Source organism: Chionomys nivalis, chromosome 14, assembly GCF_950005125.1.
Source record: "Chionomys nivalis chromosome 14, mChiNiv1.1, whole genome shotgun sequence".
NCBI lineage: Eukaryota > Metazoa > Chordata > Mammalia > Rodentia > Cricetidae > Chionomys > Chionomys nivalis.
In genome coordinates, this window is record NC_080099.1 from 37,041,688 (window position 1) to 37,064,461 (window position 22,774).

The following is a 22,774-nucleotide window of genomic DNA, read 5'->3' on the forward strand; positions in this document are numbered from 1 at the left end:
TCCAAAATTAAAAAAAAAAGAACTTTTATAAATACAAAATTGACTTTGAAACAAGAATGCTCTGAAAAGAAAAAGAAATCAGGTTTAGAAAATCCACAAACAGAGCAACGTGATGTTTAACATCTCCTGGGACAGAAACAAATATCGTATCAAAGGATGTTTCAGACAGCTGAATAGGCAGTTGCTCACACAGCTGAAATCCAAGCTGGGGTAACAGTGGTGAGGTTGGGCCCACTGCAAAGTAGTCCTTAAAATGTTTATCTGAAAATAACTAGTCTTACAAATACCCTAAATTTCTTTGAAGATGGTATCTCCTAAATATCGTTTAGAAGGGTAAGTGAGGTATCTTCATGAAATTGTTAATTACATGCTTTATCCTTATCTGTGGGCGGGGCAGTTGGGATGGTGTGGCATGACCTTCAGGTTTGCCTTCCGGCTGAAGAATAACTGGTACATTAGTTAATCTCGGGGTGGAGGCAGGAAAGAGTAGAAATTGGTTCATATCCTCTCTACAGAGAGTTATATCCATTTCACAGGGTTACTGCAAGAATTAAAGGAGCACTTTATACAGCTTCTTGGTAGTAGACCTTTAGTAGATAAGTTAGGCATTCTGACAAAGGACTAGGTCTCGAGACACTTTATATCATAATTGTGAGATCCTTAACCAGTTGATGTAGGATGTTTAGAAACAATACATGACATAGGGCTGGTGAAATGGCTCAGTGGGTCAAGGCACTTGCTTCTAAACCCACCCCTTATGGTTTAAGGAGAGAACCGACACCTACAATTTGTGCTGACTTCTGCATGTGCACAGTAGCATGCATGGCCTCCACATAAATAAGTAAAAGCAATGTTTTAAAAAATATATGACATAGGACTGCAGAAATAGCTCAGTCTATAAATTACTTGCAAGAAAAGATGTGAATTAGGATCTCCAGAACCCCTACTAAAAAGAAAACTGGTTACGGTGGCATGCACTTGGAGCTCAGTGCTGAGGAGGTAGAGAGGCAGCTAGTTCCCTTGGCTTCACTGTCCATCCAGCCTTGCCTAGCCCAGAAGGAAAATTCTAGACCAGTGGATGAACCTGTCTTAAATTTAAAAAAAAATAATAAAAAAATTAAAAAGGGCTGAGAAATGGCTCAGAAGGCAAAGGTGCTTGCTGTCAAACTTGACAACTTAACTTGGATTTCCAGGTCACCCATGTTAGTAAAGAGAAAACTGACTCCTCAAGTTGTCCTCTGTCCTCCACATGTGTACCATGGTGTGTGTGTGTGTGTGTGTGTGTATACAATCATGTACATGTGCCCCCTATAAAGGTAAACAATTTAAAAACACTTGAAAAGGTAGATGACACCTAAGTATGACACCCATGATTGTACTCTGACCTCTACATGCACACATGTGCATGCACACATGCATGTACATACACGAACACACCCATCTACAAATATGGGATACAGAATTAAATTTGAAACTCATAGAAAAACAATTTCAGATAAGTATGTGCCATATTTGAGAAATATGCTAAAAATGTTATATATCTAACATTCAGTTTTAACTGGGTGTTAATGCTAGCAATCCTAAGGAAAACAAAAAGAACTGGTCCAAGGAAAGTAGACAGCTGTGAGTATTACCAAGATTACTTCCCTCAGTCTGCCCAAGAGCCCCTTGCCCACTGACCATGCAGACTGTGGACTCCTGACATCTACCAGAAATGCCTGCCTTGAAAGCACTGTGCTTCGGTCATCTTCTAATGGGGAACCATTGCCTGGGTGCTATGGGGTTAAGTGCCTACAAGATTTTATCCTAAGCTCATAAAAGCTTAAATCATTTTGGAACAGAGCATCCAAACATCAAACATTACTGCAGAAATGAGAGTATGTAATTTAGTTAATCGGAGCATCGTAAACTCTAAGTGCAAATGGGGTCAGAGTTGGGGGATATGGCCAACGAAAATTAGACTAATGAATCCTCGGCGGCGGGGTTTTGTAATTCACATGTGGTTTTTGCTTTGAGAGAAGCTTGTAGCCAGGGGTGGCCTCAAACCCTTGGCTTTTCTGCCTTATCTTCTTGAATGCTAGGATTACAGGCATGTGCTACCACGCCTGGCTTTTGTGAGGCTATCGTTTGGGTTTCTTCTTTACTCTTGGTCACCCTTCACATCACACTGTCTCTTCCTTTCAGGTTCTGTTCTTTCCAATTCTCACGGTTAATAGTCTGAAATGGCAGCTTGAAAGATGAGTAGGACCCGGCAAGGTGATCTCTGGATACCTCTCTCCTGACTTTGATCCCATAGTGACTGTTTATGACTGGGGAACCTGCCCTGTCCCAAGGCTTGGGTACAACTGGTAGACAGTACAATTTATCACCTTTTACCTGGGACTTCTGATGCCTGGCAGTATGGATTGCAGTGGGTCCGTCTACTGTAAAGCCCTGTGGTTTCTGCCATTTTTTTTAAAAAATATATTTATTTATTTATTTATTTATTATGTATACAATAGTCTGTCTGTGTGTATGCCTGCAGGCCAGAAGAGGGCACCAGACCTCATTACAGATGATTGTGCCAGGAATTGAACTCAGGACCTTTGGAAGAGCAGACACTGCTCTTAACCGAGGAGCCATCTCTCCCGGTTTCAGCCATTTTTAAGTCTAGGAGCTGTCTGCATTTTCTTCTAGGGATTCTCAGTGGGCATGGTTTAGTAGTTTGTAGTCACATTACCTCGCTTCTACTTTTTGTATAGGATGTAGCAGAATGCTACTCCAGCTGCTTTAGACCCAGGGGAAAGCCTAGTGCTTCAGGGCACTCAAAAAACAAAGTAAAACAAAGCAAAGCAAAACAAAACATAGCAACTCCGCCCTCCTCCCCACCCCCACTGCAAAAAACAAAACAAAAAACAACCCAAAACAAAAACCACTGTGGTGGTCACAAGGATCAAACCCAGTCAGGAATTTAATCTCTTTCTGGTGACAAAGAGTCACCATGGAAAGAGACCAGGTGTGGGGGTTTGAATAAAAATGGCTCCCAAAAGCCATTAGGGAGTGGCACTATCAGGAGGTGTGGCCTTGTTGGAAGTAGAAGTGATTTTGTTGGAGGAGTTGCGTCACTAGGGGATGGGTTTTGAGGTCTCAGAAGCTCAAGCCTGGCAAGTATGCCACTATCACTGCTGCTTACAGGTGTAGAACTCTCAGTTCCTTCTCCAGCACCATGTGGCCAGCATGCCGCCTTGCCTCCTACCATGGCGATAATGGACTAAGTCTCTGAACTGTAAGTCTGCCCCAATTAAATGCTTTCCCTTTAAGAGTTGACTTGGTCATGGTGTCTCTTCACAGCAACAGAAACCCTAATTGTGACACCAGGGGAGCTGGGTGAGTAGTGCTCAGGGGTTGTTAACCTTTTGAACTTCATGATATAGGTACACGTGGCATAGCTCTTATCTTTGTGGCAGAAGAACAGGTAGGCAGGTTAAAGATTCAGCTCTGACAGAGCACGTTCCTAGACACATGCACACACACAGTGAGAGAAAGAAGAGAGAGAGAGAGAGAGAGAGTAAAAACCAAGAGAGCTGAAAGTCTATAGGCTTAAAGGAGATAACAGGAGTGGACTAAGCTTCCATATCCTGAATTTGGGCTCACATTTAACAGAAATGATTGGGGATGGGGGGTTGGAATACTGAATTGGGGAGGAGCAAAGGATAGCTTATGAAATACAAAATGGGATAATGATTTTTAAAAATTCATGACTTTTTTTTGTCTGCATGTATGTCTGTGCACCATGTTGTGCCTGGTGCCCTCAGAAGTGAGAAGAGGCAACCAGATCCCCTGGAACCTTATCCCCTAGAAGAGCAACCAGTGCTCTTAAACACTGGGCCATCTCTCCAGTTCTGCCAAACCACTTTTGATTGAAAGCCTTCAAAACGTTCCCAGCATGCGTAGAAATCCTGGTAGTCCCAGCCCTCAGAACTTTTACAGACTCTTTTGGTGTCATGGCAAGCTTACCAGTGTCCTGTAACTCCTGTCTTTCAACAGTCACACCGAAACCCACACTTAAACACACCTACCTTTCCCCTGCCTCCATCCCCTCCCCCACCCTGTAAGTTCCAAGAACAAGATGCTGTGTTGCAGCACACAGCTTATTCTGCTTTCTCTGCAAATGGAGCCACCAGAACAGTGCTCTATTTCAAGCAAGTCATCCTCAAATGTATCCATTAGACTGCCCATGCGAGAGAGGCAGGCATAGGGGCATCCTGAGATGAAAGAACAGCATCTGAAAAGAAGCAATGTGATCTGGGTAAAGAAGAAATAAAATGGATTTAAAACCCCACACAATAACAAACCTACAAAAGCCAGGCATGGTAGGGAGCACATACCTGTAATCCCAGCATTCAAAGAACTGAGGCAGAAACACGGGCTTGAGACCAACCTTGGCAGCATGTCTGTCTCAAAGCAAACACAGAAAACCCCACCCGAGGATTTTAATGGAGGACCCAGGGAAGATCATGGTGTCTTTGATAAGTGGGGGACTGGGAGTTAATGGAGGAGAACTTGATGGAGCTCAGCAGCTGGAAAGAATGCTGATGCTGACGGAAGTGGGGAATGGGTGGTTTACAGCAGCAGACTTCATACTTGCTGTTAAAACCATTCCCCTCTCTGTTTTAAATAGTTTCTACATCAATAGGATTCATCATAAAATGTTTTAGAATTAAAACACACACATATTTTTAAAAATGCAAGCAATACAGTGTGAGAGGAAAGTAAGCCTTACACGCCCTTGTGCAAATCCTCTTCCAATTGTGTGCTCTATTCTAGAGATATAATCATTTTTACTGTTTACCTATATAAACACATGCCTGCATGCATGCACACACTATAAATGCTATAAATGCTCAGCCGATTTAACAATAAAAAAAAACTTCACTTATCTTAGACATCCTTAAAATTTAAATGTATTCTTTCATAATTTCATATGCATAAACATGAATCTTGACATATGTTCCTCCCACTTCTCCCTCCCATTCCCCCAGGGGCCCCAATGTGTCCCCTTACTCCTATTGTGTTCTCAGTTTTTGTTACTAACACAATTAGTTCTGCCTGGTGAAATACTGACTGATCTTGGCGACTTGATCGTGCCTAGTTAACCATAGCTACAGTGAGTTCATAGGTGTAGCAGCCATGTCATGTCCCAAGACAGCATTTTATAGTAACCCTCCCCATCTTCCAGCTCTCGTATTCCTTGGTCCCCTCTTCTTCAGTGTTCCTTGAGTTGAGCATTCTTTCTCACCACACAGATATACAAAGTATTTTGTGGCATAAATTTACATTATGGAAAATATTTGGTTACTATAAATTTAATTAAGATTTTTTATTTTTTGCATATATAAGTATTAAAGTAGGGCCATTTTTAGCTATTAATTATAAGGCTTATTATAGTACATTTTTTTTTCCCGAGACAGGGTTTCTCTGTGGTTTTGGAGCCTGTCCTGGAACTAGCTCTTGTAGACCAGGCTGGTCTCGAACTCACAAAGATCCGCCTGCCTCTGCCTCCTGAGTGCTGGGATTAAAGGCATGCACCACCACCACCCGGCTATAGTGCATTTTTTGTATTGTAATTTGAAAAATAGGAATTGATAAATCTCCTTTCAAATATGTTTGAAAGTGCTTAAAATCCCATATTTTGTCAAGTGTATGGCAGATCTTTTCGACTTTGCTAGCCAGGTGTGAAATATCTCAGTGAAGTTTGCTTTGTATAATGGAAAGCCCTTAAAATTTTATTTTCACCCAGATGCTGTCTTTAAAAGTTGGTCCTTAGTTTATGCTAATAAAACCTCATTGGCTTTTACTCTACCTATTTAGGCCTATTTAGGCATACTAATGTGAATTATTTTTAAAAAGGCCAAGATTAGAAACAAAAGTAGACTTAAAATACTTTTTGAAGGGCTAAACTTTAAAGAAATATATTGGGCTTGTGGCGTGAAGTGCAAACATTGTTTGCACTCTTCCCTCCTGCTAAAGATACACTCTCCTGATCCGAGGAAGCTTATAGGGTCTAGCGTGTGCAGCCGCCTGAGTAGGAACAGCTCATTCCCTCCCCCCCATAAGACGTGAATCCTCTTCGTCTTATGTGTAGATTGAGGGTTCCCCATCAGAGGTTAGATAAGAGTTCCTTGCTGTTCTCAGTTCTATACTGCTATGGTCATTTAACTCCTGAGTTGGTGAAGAGGCTACCGCTGTTGTAAGGACTGAAGGTAGATGCGGAATTTGCCGCAGAAGACAGTCTTCTTCCAAGCAGGAAATTAAAAGTAGGATACATTTCAAAACCGAATAGAGATGTCGCTCTGCAGCTCCGTGCCCCCTTGATCAAAGAGTTAGGACACAACTTTTAATCTAATATCTACAGATGAAATTAGCCATCGGGAAAGCAGTGGTGTTAATTACCTAGTAAACTAACCTCCGACAGCGGCAGGCTAACTTGTTTTGTGGGTGCCTAGGGAGCGGATTATATGCGCCCATCTAGACACTTGGCTGGTGCATTCGAGGTGTGGCTGCCAGGCATCTCTGGATCCTGTTCTTGGGTCTTTAGATGTGAAAGCGCAGGGTGGTTGTGAGCTGGGTTAGGGCGGGGGCTTTGCCGCAGTCTCTCGACTTCAGTCTTTGGCTAGCATCCAGGGATGGAATCCCTGCTCCTTAGGCTGTCCCCGTGATACTGGGCTCCTTCCTTGCGTGCGGCACCAAGCCCTGGTTGAGTCGAAAACGGAACATATTTTAAGTGTTCAGTGACCAGGGAATGTGACGTCACGAAACAACAAATCTAACGGAGAGTAGGTTGAGGAGTGGAAGCGACGAGACTAGGGGACCCACCCGGGAACTTCCCCCAGGCCTGACTAGGGGTGGTGGCAGGAGTGGGCGGGGTCTCGCGCTGGCCTCGGGGCGGGATTCACTTGCCCTGATCCCCACTGTTCAGTGCGTCGGAGCGTCGGGGTCTGTGCGTTTTCGCGCGCGTTTTGCGAAAGTCCACAGAACAAGCAAAAAGGACAGAAGCGCCGCAGAGCCAGGGCGCGCCCCTTGCGTCCCAGGGCCGCCCTCCCAGCGTCCCAGAGAAAGCATGAGAGGGGGCGGCTACGAGCGTCAACCCCGCCCCTCCCTCCCTGACCAAGCCTCAACTAGCCCCGCCTCCTTTGTGCGGGCGCGCCGTTGCCCGGACGACGGCCCCGCCCCTCCCGGCCCCGCCCCGCGCCACCGCCCCAGTCTCCGCCTGGCGGCCAGTCCAGCTGCAGTCCGCGCGAGCAGCCGCCGCAGCCGGCAGCGGGCCGAGATTCGCGGCTCCCGGGGCCCTCGCAGGGAGCAACCGCGCTCTCCGTTGCCCGTGCTTTCGCCCGCGCCGGCCCGTCCCTCGCCGCTGGCCGGATCTGGCTGACCAGCTTGCCCTCCGGTCGGACCTCAGACTCCCGGGCCGTCGCGGGGACCCGCCCACCAGACCCCGCTGGGGCCGTCTGTGCCTTGTCGCGGTTCCGCGGTTGATGACGCCTGGCGGAGTGCTGCAATGGAGGGGGATGCCTCAGACTCTCAGGTGCGCGGCGGCGATGCGGGGGTCCCGCTTCCTCTCCGCTGTCTCTCCGGGACGGTCCCGCCATCCCGCGCCTCTTTCTGTCCTTGAGCGGGTCGGCCTTGGGGTCCCACGGGCGGGAGAGAAGCACGGGTCCGGGTATGGCGCACCTGGCCACTCGGTGGACTCCCTACGGGGGGCTCTTCCGTGGGGTTTAGTCTGCAGAAGTAGTCGCTTTGGGGCGCCTTGTGCGCTTGAGAGGAGGGCGCGTGCACCCAGCGTGCCGCCCTTTGTTTGGAGCCCCGAGGGGCGCTCGAGTTCCTCCTGGACCCCGGCGGTGCCTGCGGCCGGCTGGGAGCGGAGTCTTCAGCTCACTGGGCGGAGCCGGGGCCCCTGCGGATGTGCAGTCCAAGCCTTTTCTTCGCCGAGGTCGGGTAGGCTCGACACCTGAAGTTTCCTCTGCTTGAGGGAGCTATCACATCATGGTTTTAGCGCAAAGGACGTTAAAAAAAAAAGATACTGATTTTTCTTTTAAGGAAGAATTACTTTATATCCAGTGAAATCAAATAATTTAGGCGCAAAAAATGAAAATGATTTCTAGATAACCCTCTAGGAGGTGGAGTTTACTGATTGTATTTATATGTAAAGCGGAACAAGAATCGATTTTGAGCAGTCAGGACAGTTTTTTATTTTCCTTTGAATTAGTGTAATATTGGGTGAAGTGAGAATATCCAGTAATCCTTGGTGTGCGTTGTGGGTGTGGCCGTCCTAGGTTCGTTAAAATCGTTAAAATCGTAACATGCTGTGGGCCGTTTTTAAACAGTTGCGGTACCTCAGGGGACACTGCGTTAAAGATCTGCTGGCAATGATGAAGCCAGTTTGTGGTGCGACTCTCAGGGTTTGTTAAAGTCCTTTGTGTCACCAGCGCGGGGGTGGGGGGTAAGGTAAGCATACGCTTTTATTTCATTACAACGAGTGAATTAAATTTTACTTTTTGAGTACTTTTTAACCCAGCGCTCGGGAGGCAGAGCCAGGTGGGTCTCTGAGTCCGAGGACAGTCAGGGCTACACGGGGGAAATCGTCATGTAAAACCCAAAGCAACCAACCAACCAACCAACCAACCAACCAACCAACCAACCAAAAACTTTCTGTATATTTCTAATAGATGAAATGATTGAGCTTTTTAAAATGTATAAGATTGAGATTTTTAAAATGTTGGCTTGTCATTAAAATCTCAGGATGCCAAAAGTAATTTATATGTAAAATGGTGAAATGATGAATTCTTGTAGGTTTGAAGGAAGGAAGCTCTTGGAATAGTCTTTTAGTCCCCTCTACCCTTTTAATATTCACGATATGTTTTTACGATAACTGCACTGATATGGAGCATAGAGCCTGAAGCATTTTGGCAGCATTACAGTAAAGCACCTGAAAAATGGTTAAATTTAATGTAGAAATTCTCTGTTACCCAGCTTGTAAATAGAATTCACTTAGCATTTCCTGAACACACCGGCTTAGTCTGGGTGTTTGTTTATTTTTGTCTCCTCTTACTATTTGACTATCTTGGAGTTAATGCATTAAGGAAGGATGGTTAGTGTCATAGTAAAATTTTTCTTAATTAAAAATGATCACTTTTAGAATTTTGCTGGAGTCCTAAATCAGACACTTGTTCCTGGTGATTTGGACACTTGTGGCTTTTTTTTTTTTTTTTTTTTTTTGGTTTTTCGAGACAGGGTTTCTCTGTGGTTTTGGAGCCTGTCCTGGAACTAGCTCTGTAGACCAGGCTGGTCTCGAACTCACAGAGATCCGCCTGCCTCTGCCTCCCAAGTGCTGGGATTAAAGGCGTGCGCCACCATCGCCCAGCTGACACTTGTGGTTTTTGATAGGGTATGGTTCTCTAATATTTTTTTTTTTTTTTTTTTGAGACAGGGTTTCTCTGTAGCTTTGGAGCCTGTCCTGGAACTAGCTCTTGTAGACCAGGCTGGCCTCGAACTCTCAGAGATCCGCCTTCTTCTGCCTCCCGAGTGCTGGGTTAAAGGCGTGCGCCACCACCGCCCAGCTGACACTTGTGGTTTTTGATAGGGTATGGTTCTCTAATATTTTTATATTAACCTTTTCTCTTGTGTTTCTCTTTCCTTTGGCTTGTATCAGTTCTTAATCCCATGCCTTGTATATTAAAGGGAGTCTGGTGGTATAGGATTTCACAGTTGTGGTGGTTTGAATAGATATAGCCTCCATAGAATCACATGTTTGAATGCTTGGCCCACAGGGAGTGGCACACTATTAGGAGGTGTGGCCTTCCTGGAGGAAGTATGTCACCGTGGACGCAGGCTTTGAGGTTTCATATATGCTCAAGCCACACCCAGTGTCACAGTTCACTTCCTGTTACCTTCAGATCAAGATGTAGACCTTTCAGCTCCTTCTCCAGCACCATGTCTGTCTGCACACTGTCATAGAGATAATGGACTAAACCTCTGAAGTTGTAAGCCGGGCCCAATTAAATATTTTCCTTTACAGGAGTTGCTGTGGTCGTGGTCATCACGTCTCTGCCCACAGCAGTAGAAACCCTAACTAACACAGAAGTCAGGGAAGTTCAGATTTTAAGGTCTGTTTCTTAATTCTTGTTTGGAAAAGCAAACACATGTACTCACACAAGATGGATGAGCCTGCTGACACGTTTACGCACTAAGAGTTTTTGACTCTGGCTTTTGGTTTTCATCTTTAGGTGACTATTAAGAATATCGAAAGGGAGCTTATTTGCCCAGCATGCAAGGAGCTGTTTACACACCCGCTGATTCTCCCCTGCCAGCACAGCGTCTGTCATAAGTGTGTGAAGGAGCTCTTACTGTCTCTCGATGATTCCTTCAATGATGTGGCCTCAGACAACTCCAACCAGAGCAGCCCGCGGCTTCGGCTCACCTCCCCTAGCATGGATAAAATTGACAAGATTAGCAGACCAGGTATGTGGGAAAGCCTGGCTGATGTGCCCTTGGTGGGGCAGGGAGAGCTCTTAGGTAGAGGTTCAGTTATAAGTGTGGAAGGGAAGTTATTGTTGCTGGTTTTTCCACCAAGTGAAGCCCCCATTTAAAATGTCAAAATGGACTTTTCATTTTTTTGATAGGCATGTAAGATGGATATTGAATACTAAGTTTATGATAAACTGCTTATTAACTGTGCCTGCCTTTATTTTAGGTGATATTCTAACTCTGTGATGCCCTTGATAATGGTAGAATAATGAATGATTGGACTACTAGGGAAGCATCTATCAAGTTAATATACAATAAATACTGCAGAATGGTGTTAAGAATGGGACTACAGAATGGTTACTTCTAAAAGCTTTTTTGAGCTTTTACTCATTTTGTTTTATGTGTGTGTTTCAATGTATGTCTGTGCACTGTGTGTCTGCAGTATCTGCTGAAGCCAGAAGATGGCGTCAGATCCCCTCGAGTCTGGAGTTATAGTTGGTTAGAAACCACCATGCTGGCGCTCGGGAGAGCAGCTGGAGCTCTTTAACTGCCGAACCATCTCTCCAGCCGCTAGAGAACATTTAGAGCAGATCAGATTATGTGGTACCATTCTACCTGAGAATCTTGTTTTCTTCAGTCACTTGAAATTCTTTTTTTTTTTTTTTAAGTGTTTTGGCAGGGCGTGGTGGCACGTGCCTCTGTGTCAACCCTTGGGGGGTGGAGGGGGGGAGGAGCTATGGTTTCAAGGACAGCTGAGGACGCATGAGAACTGCCATCTCCCAAAAATAAGGGCCTTGACTATCATGAGTACTAGAATCTGCACACATCTAAAGACACATAGCATGCATTTTGTATCACAGCTTAACATTTACTGGTTTCCTGTCAAGATAGTGTTGCCTCTGAACACAATTGCCGGGATGATGTGGATCAAAATTAACTTAAAATTACAGCAGCTGCTGAAATTCTTTTTTAAATTTATTCATTTTTATGAGTATTGGTGTTTTGCCTACATGCATGTCTGTGTAAAAATGCCAAATCCTTTAGAACTGAAGCTGCAGACAGTTGTGAGCTACCATGTGGGTCCTGGGGATTGAGCCCTAGTTCTTAGGAGGAACAGCCACTGCTCTTAACCATTGAGCCATCTCTCCAGCCCCTGAAATCCTTTTAAAATCATTGGTGACCATAGCCTCATGTTAGCATGGCCTTTATAAAAGGAGTGTGTGTGAGCATCTAGAAGTTCCTGGCTTCAGAGCTTCCACTCTGAGCAGTTGGGCTTTGAGATTTCATCTTTAAACCTTTTGTCTACTCTCCTTAGCTTCTCCCACTGATAGGACAGGGGTCACTTTTTAATCTTGTGAATTTTTTAGAAAAGCATCTCTTTCTAAGCTTGCAGTTAAAGAGTATCATCTTTTTGTGGTCTGCCTTATGCAATGAAGTCTCTTTGTTCAGTGTTTATATCCATGTACCCACTCCATCAGAGTAAATAAGATATATATATATATATATATAATATATATATATCACTGCTTTTTAAATATATATGTATCTATTATTTTATATGTATGAGTATTTGCCTGCCTGTTATGTATGTGTACCTCGTGTGTGTTTTGCCTGCATGTTACATTCGTGCACCATGTGAGCACCTGGTGTCGGGGGGGTCTGAAAAGAGTGTTTCTCTAGAACTAGAGTTACATATGGTTGTGAACTGCCATGTGGATGCTGGGAACTGAACCTGGGACTTGTGTAAGCAGAACAATAAGTATTCTTAACTACTGGGCCATGCATTTTTCTTTGAATGCTCTCACTAATTATCTAGAAGAAAGTTTACACATTACATATATAATGCAGTGATGTTGACTGGGCAAACAGAGTGTTTGAGGACAGAGAGGGTTATGCTCATCGTGAGGTTCATGATTTCCTCTTTGCTAGAACCTGGCACCCTGAGGGATAGAAAGACAGAGAGGGACGAGTTGAAGTAATTCCTACTAGATAAAACTTGGTCTTCCATCAGTAGGTCTTCATTGGCCAGTTGGGGATCCGCTTGTTTGCTGATTGAGGAAAACTTGCTTTCTGTGTATTAATAATATTAAACACAGACAGCTAGTGGAATATTTTTACTTAAGATTGTGTTCGTATACATTTTTCATGAAGTTCTGTGTCTTAGGTAGTCTTTTAATCTCTGGATTTGACGATTCTCATGTATGGTTCACATGAAATTAGAACTATTGGTGCTTTTAGGAGCTTCCCATGGTTCTCCGTTTATGTTTGATGCATATTTGTTGAGTGGATGTTGAGTGACAGCCTTTTGGTACTAGACTCACACAAAGCATGTCACCATGACTGAAGTGGAATATGGTTAAACTTATTTTTTTAGAACAAGAATTCCATTTCACTGTATACCCCACTGTCTAGATTAGACACAAAATGATTAAAATATGCCCCCTCCCCATTCTGTAAGATTACTGTGCAGCTGAGTCATGCAAACTTTTCTCTGAAGGATAGCTACAGGTGCTAGGGATGTTTAACTTGGAGAAGGATGGCTACAGAAAGGTTCCTAGCCCCATCGCAGGTGACACAGCCCCCTGTAACTTCGGCTTCAGTGGCTCTGACACCTTAGACTGGTCTCCATGGGCAGGCACCCTCCCCATGCCCATAAATAAATCTTAGTGAGGCTTGGAAGGTGAGGCTGTTCCAAATGTGGCAATTTCTAAAGACTTTGCTTGTGAATCAGTGATCACGAATTGCAGGACGATCGTCTATATGGTCACCAGTTTTAAACAGCCAGGTGTCACTGTATTACAGATATAATAATATCTTTCATTATGGGCAAAAATGATAAGACATACTTAAAAAGGAAGTCAGAAACCCTGTTCAAAGCAATTGATGTGGAAGGAATATATTTCTAAAAGTTACTTTTTACCATTGATATTTTTTACTGAAGAATTAGACCCTAGGCTCTAGTTCAGTATATTAGACACCAGCTGTGGAACGCTTGGAATAGGACTTTTCTGATTGATGTGCTGTAGATGTTAGGATAGCACAGGTAGAGATTTAATGCTTTTTATATTTATTACATTTTGACGTGATATCTTGGATATAGTGGGTTAAATAATCGAACTAATTTTACTGGTTTTTAAACTTTTTTTTTTGGGGGGGGTTTTTCGAGACAGGGTTTCTCTGTGGTTTTGGAGCCTGTCCTGGAACTAGCTCTTGTAGACCAGGCTGGTCTCGAACTCACAGAGATCCGCCTGCCTCTGCCTCCCAAGTGCTGGGATTAAAGGCGTGCGCCACCACCGCCCGGCTGGTTTTTAAACTTTTATTGTGGCTACAAGAAAATTTAAAAATACCATGTGCTGTGGCTCATTTACTTCACTGAGATAATATTGCCATTTACATTTAATGGATTTTTTTAATGAAAGGGTGCTTTGAAAGAGTGAGGTTTCTGTGTGTATGTCAGTTACATATTCAAGTGTGTGAACAGAAAAGCTGTCTTGTGTATTTCTGATCATATGTGTGTAATTTCCCCCTCCAATTTGTATTTTCAGGTTATCAGAGATACTGAATTTTTAAGTTTTTATTTAGCAGAAAGTCAAAAGATAACTTGAATTTACTTTGTTTTTCTAACAGTTGCCAGACATGAGGTTGTTTAAAAACATAAGTCTGTAGGACAAAGTGTATGTCTTTCTGGTGCTGCCCAGCAATGGTGGAGCCGAATTCCATACGATGGATCGACTGTTTTGTATTGCTGGCTTTATAAATATCCTGTGTGTCAGGAAAAACACATGTTTACTGTTGATTCAGTAATTGTACTCTGTGCAGGACATAGTCAGTTCTTTATCTTTTGTTGAGAAGATGTGACTATTCTTTTTGGAGTGGAATTCTAAATCCAGCTTTCTGTTCATTGTCCACAGCATCACAACGGAGATCTTTGGGGTGGAGAGGTAGAAAAAGTGCTTTATTGCTTTTGTGGCCGCAGGCAGTGTGGTGTTAGATTTAAAGTCTCTTATGTATCTAGAGTTTAACTAACACCAGTGGTCAAGTCTTCAAAATTATGTAGAAAGTAAACAAATTGTACCAACATGACTTAAGGTCAACAGGATGAAATTTCTGATGTTTTTAAAGGATGTGTGTCAAAATGATTCCTATAAACAACACAATTTTGTTTTTTAGTATGTGGTACTGAGAAATATTTTTACATTCAATTAGACTATAATGTAATTTAACATGCTACATTGGTAAGGTTAACTTATTATTTAAAAACTTTTGTCTAAAATTTGTCAATTTTTGTATTATCACTCTCTCTGCATGTTTTATGCATATAAGTATTTTTTCTTTGTTGTGTTTTAACCTGTGTCCCACCAGAGTTTTAACATGGAGGTCTTACCCACACATGGGTCATGTACACAGCTTTTTAGGGTTTTGGAATATGTGATGCTGTGTGAAACATTTCAGCCTCCCCACTCTCCCTTTTCCTTTTCACTCCACTTGACCTTTAAAGTAAAACGGACTACTTTTTGGTCAAATTCTGGTAATATTCTTTGGTTAGAGAAATGTTATCCCTTTTCTGTTCCCTTCACTTCCTGGGAAGTCCAACGGCATCTCACCAATTGGGTAGGAGCAAGAACAGGAAGTTGTTACGGCCAGAATATGGGAGAGGATACAATTGCAGCAGTTTGCATTGTGGTGCGAACTGATTCTCTTGCATGTTTTTAAATATTTAATATTTTAAAAATATTTTAAAATTATTTTTAATATTTAGATTTTTTTGCATTTTTCTTCTTGATAGTTGAGGGATAAAGCATAGACTGAGAGGCTCTTCTGGTGTATGAACCACTGTGAAAATACTTTATTTTAAAATCGTACCTTGATGTTTGCTTACTGTGCCTTTGAAGCAAAGATGTGTGCTGAGAGTATTTACATAAAGTACGAAAACTGAGTCCACAGTCGTGGGGCTGCTGCTTGGTTGGCATTACTTACTGAGCCTTCCCAATCATCATTTGGTTAGTCCTTCTCTCTTCATAGTGCACCATATTGTAGAGAAATACTACGTGAAAAGAACCTTCTCTATGAGAAATAATTCAACTCTACACTTTATGGTGTATACAGTATCCACTAGTCTCAAGTACTCTTGAGAATTTGAACTATGGCTGTTGCAACCAAAAAAGTGAAAATTTAATTACCTTAAATTTAGATTTCACCAGCCATCTGGCCTCATGGCCCTTTAGCTAGCACAGCTATTGAAAGTTGACTTTGATATATCTTCCTTTTAGTTTGGTGTTGGACTTTTTTTCCCCCATGGGGTTTACTTTCTAGGATATCCTTAGAGCTGTCAACTTTCTTTGTTTCTCTGAATATAATATTTTATGAAAATAATGGTAAAAGCATATGACAGATGAAAAGAAAGTTAGCATTCATAAGATTTGAGAGCCTCATGAGATCAGATTAGAAAAACAGCCAAGATACCTATTTGAATAAGTTCCCTGAAAATTACTCAGGCCTTAAGTTCCACATTTTATCTCATCTTAGAGGGACAGTGTGATATTTCAGAAAAACTTTTATTTTCACTATTAAAATTAAGATAAGAGGAATGAAGGAAAGGAAAGTGAACATTTTTTGTCATTTCTAAACATGAAAACAACCAAAATTTGGGTATCACCAGCATACATATTAAAATATGATTTAGTTTTCATGATTAATTTTGTTTCATATCGCTACTTAATTGATCACAACCTTCACAAGACCTATAATAAGTCATTGCTTTTCACATAGATGATTGAGATTGGTTATTCCTTCATTTAAATGTCCATCTAGTTAAATTATATGTGAATTTCCATTTTTTTAAACTTGACCACTGCACCATTTGACTTTCGGAATTGTTTGGCTTGGTTTTTGATGTTTCCATTGGCATGTGTGTTTTGTTTTGTTTTAACTAGCCTTGCACTGACTTTGTTACATGCCTGCTGTGGTGGGAAGCATCCTGGCCTGTACTGCATGCTTTAAAAATTACTATAGAAATATACCAAGTAGGATTTTCAAGTTTGTGGGGCGTTTCCTTTTATATAATATATGTTTTAAAATGTTAAGGCTAAAATGTCATTCATTAAATGGAAATATTAAAAAATTCGTGCATGCTTGTTACATTAGGTGCTTTTGGGATCCAGTGACACTTTGCATGCCATAAAGTCATTGTTATAAATAATACTTTGGGCAATCTGTGAAGTTTCACCTATTGTGGTGTCATACCAGGCATCTTTTAAGATATTCTTTTTAGACGGCTGTCATTTCAAGGGCAATATTAATGTAGCTACTTAAAGATCTTTGCCAAATAGAATATACTGACTTTACGCATTAATTTTTGGTATTGGATGTGATAGTATGAAGGAAGGCTGGAGATTAAGAAGTTCCTTTGTGTATTTTGTGTGCAACTGAGATTTCATACTCTAAGAAAGTTTTAAGTAAGTATTTGTCCACTTGTATTAAAAGCAGGCATCTTTGCATTTCTCCGGACCAGCAGGTAAGGTCTGCTATACTTCGGTTTCTTGACTTATTAAGACCAGGATGACCACACTGAACAAAAAATTCTATTTTATATATTACAAAATCATATGTAATGCATCTTGGTACTGAATTAAATAATCTTAATGATTCTTTGTTTCAGGTCCCATGGTTGGTTCCTCTTAGAGTTACTAAATTCCAGGTCTCTGAATGAGTTCTTCACTCTTCTTTAGATCACATTCAGTTACCTTCAGCTCTCTCCCCCTGAGCTTTCCCAGCTGAAACAGTGCTACGGTGGGAAACATTCAGTTGTGATGATTCCTAAAACATGTGATCCCCTTTTCCTTTGGGTGTGTGATGGAAGTCCAGTCTAACCAGAAGTGCACAAGTGTGCGCATGTAGGCTGGGATGACAGTGAGCATGCTGATCATACGCTCTGGTTAAGCCCCTGCTCTTCCATTTCTCCCCAGTCAGCTAAGATGGTATTCACTCAATGACTTTGGGTATGATGTATAAAGTTAACTAGAGGTCTTAATTATATAAAATACTCTCTAAAGTAAAAATATCCTATGAAGTACTGTTGGTAGATGTTTTGTCTTCATGTCTGTGTTTAGCTTGATACAGGCTTGTGTGCAATTTATTATAGATTATTTTTCTTTTCTCTATGATAACTTAATAATTTGAACTTGTCTTTCATATACAAAGTTAGCTTATTTGTTTACAAAAGCATTTTCAGAATGCAAATGGAGCCACATGGAATATTTGTTATTGTAGACTTTCTAGACCACAACTCTACATTTTAATCACGTATGATGTAACTGAATGAAGCCTTACTGACTACACAGGCTGGAAGCGGAATTCACTGACCCCAAGACCAACTATGTTTCCTTGTCCTGGCTGTGAACATGATGTGGATCTTGGAGAGCGGGGAGTCAGCGGCCTGTTTCGCAATTTCACTTTGGAGACGATTGTTGAGCGATATCGGCAGGCCGCTAGGGCAGCTACGGCCATTATGTGTGACCTTTGTAAACCGCCGCCCCAGGAATCCACGAAGAGCTGCATGGACTGCAGCGCAAGCTACTGCAATGAATGCTTCAAAATTTATCACCCTTGGGGTACAGTAAAAGCCCAGCATGAGTACGTGGGCCCCACCACTAATTTCAGACCCAAGGTAAGGTAGGGTACAAAACATCATGGGAGAAGAGGCCGGGGTCTAGAGGCAGGAAGATTTGATTGGATAACATGATTGCGATGTGTTTTGTTAGCGGAAACTTTACTGTCAGGGAAGAATAACTACAGCGTGAGACATCGCGCTTACATACTCTGTTAGGTGGCCCTCACATTTCTCAAGTATTCTGGGTAGTCTGCTTAATAAAGCTCACCAGAACTGCAAGATCTATGAACTATGCTGAGTAAAACAATTAGTGCACCACCCCCACTCATCATGGATGCTTTTAAACTTGTTGTTGCTCCCCCCCACAAGACAGGGTTTCTCTGTGTAGCCTTGGCTGTTCTGTAGATTAGGGTGCCCTCAAACTCAGAGATCTGCCTGCCTCTGCCTTCCAAGTGCTGGGATTAAAGTTGTGTGCCACCACCGGGGATAAAAGCTATTCTTCTTTATAATTTAGTAACTGGTATGAATATGGAAATATAATAGTATTCTTAGTCATGAAATCTTAAATGTGTAATAATTTCATATGTAAATCTCAAAAATTATTTTGAAGCTGGAGAGATGCCTCAGTGGTTAAGATTTCCTACTGGCTGGGCGGTGGTGGCGCACGCCTTTAATCCCAGCACTTGGGAGGCAGAGGCAGGCGGATCTCTGTGAGTTCGAGACCAGCCTGGTCTACAGAGCTAGTTCCAGGACAGGCTCCAAAAACCACAGAGAAACCCTGTCTCGAAAAACCAAAAAAAAAAAAAAAAAAAAAAAAAAAAGATTTCCTACTGTTAGCAAAGGACCCAAGTTTGGTTTACACCACTCACAGGGGACTGCTCACAGCCAGCTGCGGTCTCAGTTCCTAGGGATCCATTCTCTCTCCTGTCCCCCTAATGTGAACACTAATGTTCACATGCCCAACACAGACACAGACATGCAAATAACTTAAAATAAGATATAAAATCTTTTTAAAAAATCGTTACAAAATATTCACCAAATAATGCTTACATCACACAGATCTGAAAGATTAAAAGATATTTCTTTGTCCGCACGTTCCGAAAGACCCTTTCCTCAAAACAGTCTCATAACAGATTTACCAACCTGAATTCACTTTTACAATGTTTGTCTCACCCTAACTGCTCAAGGTCTTTGATTTTTTTTTTAAATGTATGACTCCAAGAGTTAGTGTTTCATTTAAGAGATTGCACTGATACTATTCCATCATGAAAGGACACGTGATAATGAGTACATGAGGACTAGGTTCTTAGAAGCTGAGTATTCCATAGAATTTGGAATGCAAATGAATCATAAGCCTCTTATTTGCAACCACAAAATACTGGTGAAGCACACAAAAGGAATATGAATAATTAGGAAAAAGCTCCTTCAAGCCATTCATTTATGTCAGCCCGTTTAGTGTAACTCTTCTAAGCCGTCCCTTATGCTAGAGAATATTCACCTCCAGTTGAACTCACTGTACTTCTTTCAATGGGAGCTTAAGTTCCTACTTTAAAAAATACATATGGTTTTGACAGTTAGGAACCCGGACATCCTGAAACATTTAAGTTTCTCCACTTTTGTCTCCCGTGAAGCTGTGTGGTCATAGGACTTTGTATATTGGTCATTTTTTCCTAATGTGTCAGATCAGTTAAAGCGCCCAGCATCCAGTTTCTTGAAATCATGAACAGCTATTTGGTTTCATCAACATACTTCCTATGTACTTGCTTCTGAATGGAAACAACATTTTATGAACAATTTAAGTGTATCCATGATGCTAGTTCATAGACTAAGTACAACTGTTTTCTCAGGAGATGCTGCTGGGCATTGAGTGCGGGGCTTGTGGAGCTGGCCTGCTGGGTGCTTACATCACAAAGCCCTCCCAAGCCCTCTTAGCAACAGGCTTGTGTGCTGAGATAGGCCATAGATTCTCTTCAGGTTTTCTGATGCCCTGTAGAGATGCTCAGAGAGACGTGTTTAATGAATGTGCTGGGAGTCCCTCGCTAGCTGGTTTAAGCGTTCCCTCTACTCGAGTTCTGTGGGAATGAATGGTCTTCCCACCATGGTTAGGGGAAATAACATCTGTGTATTAATGGTTTGAGCCTTCAGATTTAAAAATGGTAATTCTAGAGTTTTCACGTGACATAATTTTACTTTTTATACTTTTATTCACCTATATGGCTTTTTATTTATTTTATATAGCAAATATTTATGTTGGGGGAGCCTATGTGACTTGAAACCTAAATCTTTAACTGCCGTGTGTTTTTATTCAATAGATTTTAATGTGCCCAGAGCATGAGACCGAGAGGATAAACATGTACTGTGAACTGTGCAGAAGGCCAGTCTGCCACCTCTGTAAGTTGGGTGGGAATCATTCCAATCACCGGGTGACCACCATGAGCAGTGCTTACAAAACCTTAAAGGTATGACTTACTATTTTAGAAGTGGGTTTACATTTTTTCATTTTATTTAATGTTTATCTTGTTTCCCTTTTATTTTAATTGTTCCCTTTAACAGTATGTGTGTAGATTTTCCTGTATATATAGCCGCATACATAAATTGTGTCATGTGTCTGTGTAATGGACAGGTTTGGCCATTATACCTTTTCTTTTTCTGCTCCTTTGCTTGCCTGGTGTCTTAGTTAGGGTTTCTATTACTGTGGTAGAACACGATGGCCAAAAACAACCTGAGGAGGAAAGGGTTTCTTTCATCTTATACTTCCAAATAAACAGTCCATCACTGAAGGAGTCAGGAACTCAAGAGAGAGAGGAAGCTGGAGGCAGGAGCTGGAGCAGAGGCCATGGAGGATGCTGCTTACTGGCTTGTACAGCCTGTTTTCTTAGCAGCCAGGACCACCTGCCCAAGGGTGGCCTCACCTACAGTGTGCTGGGCCTTCCCCCATCAATCATTGATCAAGAAAGTGCCCCACAGGCGTTCCCACAGTCCAAGCTGGGGGTGTATTCCTCTTCCTAGATGAATTCTTGTTTGTGCCAAGTTGACGGAAAACTAGCCAGCTAGAAGTTTTTGGTTGGTTACCAGGTATTTTTAGTTATGCCCTATTTTCAGCCTTGCCTAGCAGGGCAGGGAAGTATTTGGTTTTCCGTCAATCGGCCTGACTTTGGAGGCAAACCCTTTGATGATTCTCCTCTCTTCTCAAGAAGCTCTTGATTTCAGGGTTGGAGGGCCGGATTGTGGGGAGTACATTACTCCCAGCTTGTGTGAACTTTAATCTTTTCTGGAACTTCTCTTGACCTCAGGCATTGGGTGACTGGTGTTTAGTCTTGTACACCTCTCTGCATGTTCTCCCCTTTCTGCTTGTCTCTGTGGTTTTAGGCTTTAGAAACCCCGACTCCCTTAACTCCCAGCTTCATCACTTAGGCTCATGGGAGATGCTGGGGTCCATTTGAGTTCCCTGCCTCCAGCCCCAGAGACTGCAGACAGCAGGCTAGGATAGTCAGGCTTCTCTTGTTTCCCATCGTCTGGGAACTGTCCCTTTGGGATCTGGTACATAAAGAGAGAGATTCCAGATGTTGCATTTGGTTCTTTCAACTGGGAAGTCAAATCTATTTTTGTCATTTCATCACGCCTCTGTCAGCTTCACATAGCACAATTTATAATTTACCACATTTGTAAAAGTTTTAATTTCTAATTGGTTTAATTTCATGTAATCAGTTCCAGCTTTTATTTCTTGTACTGTCTTTGATGTTAGAGTAAAGCTACTGTGTTGGAAAAACTATCCATAAATTCATCTTTCTCCTCTGCTCTCTGAACCCACAACAATCAACACAGAAGACATTTTGTTTGTTGGTTGGTTTTTGTTTGTTTGAGACAGTGTCTTGCTGTGTAAACCAGACTGGCCTCAAATTTGCCATGATACTCCTGCCTCTACTTCCCAAGTGGTCATTTACAGAATGTATTACCATGTCTAGGTAGAAGGCTTCAGTGACCTCACATGACATCCGCAAGCAAGCAACAGATTCTATAGCAGCAGTTGCTAGCTGGGAGTCCTGTAATTCAGTTTAGTTCTGACACTGTACCTGGATGTACTGTAGGTCCTATAGGTGAAGAGCCAGTCCCCAGGTCTGCCCGTGCCTTTGCCCCACTAGCATATCTGTATATGCTAGCTGCAAACTCCATGGCAGGTTTTTTTTTTTTTTGTCTTTGATCACATGGCTGTAAAAAGAAGTTTAGTTCACCTTTCTTAGGTCTAATTATTTTGTTTGAGAGGATCACAGAACTCAGGAAAACACAAACAGCAATTTATCATGCAGGATATTGCACCAGGTGCTGATAAAGTGATGCACAGGATGAGGGATGTTAGAAGGGCGTGAGCTGCCACTCCCTCAGGTTGAGCGCTCTGAGAATCTCCAAGGGCGGTGCCATATGGAAGTTCTAAACCCTCTCCTCTGAGTTTTTATGGAAGTCTCATTGATAGACGTGGTTGATTAAGTCATTGACAGTTGCTGATCCTCCACTTTGGGACTTCTTGTCCTTGGAGGTTGGGAGGTAGGACTGAATCTTAGTTGTCTAATCATGCCTGGGTGTTCTTGGTAAGCAGCTCTCACCCTGAAGCCAGCTGCCTCCTGCCTCATTAGCTTGTTAAAAAAAAAACAAAAAACAAAACTT

General features: G+C 42.3%; 1 protein-coding gene across 2 annotated transcripts in view; it reads left to right on the forward strand.

The window, feature by feature from the left end:
* Window positions 1-7,289: 7,289 nt before the first annotated feature.
* Window positions 7,290-22,774, forward strand: part of Trim36 (tripartite motif containing 36) — a 33,812-nt gene continuing 18,327 nt past the window's right edge. The window contains exons 1-4 of one of the 2 annotated variants that reach the window (XM_057788719.1): window positions 7,290-7,564; window positions 10,263-10,497; window positions 17,844-18,169; window positions 20,425-20,571. In XM_057788719.1, the coding sequence (XP_057644702.1) occupies window positions 7,538-7,564; window positions 10,263-10,497; window positions 17,844-18,169; window positions 20,425-20,571 (735 nt within the window). In that variant the 5' untranslated portion in view covers window positions 7,290-7,537. Of the gene's footprint in view, window positions 7,565-10,262; window positions 10,498-14,414; window positions 14,445-17,772; window positions 18,170-20,424; window positions 20,572-22,774 lie in introns of those variants that run through there. The other variant, XM_057788720.1, reaches the window with a different exon arrangement.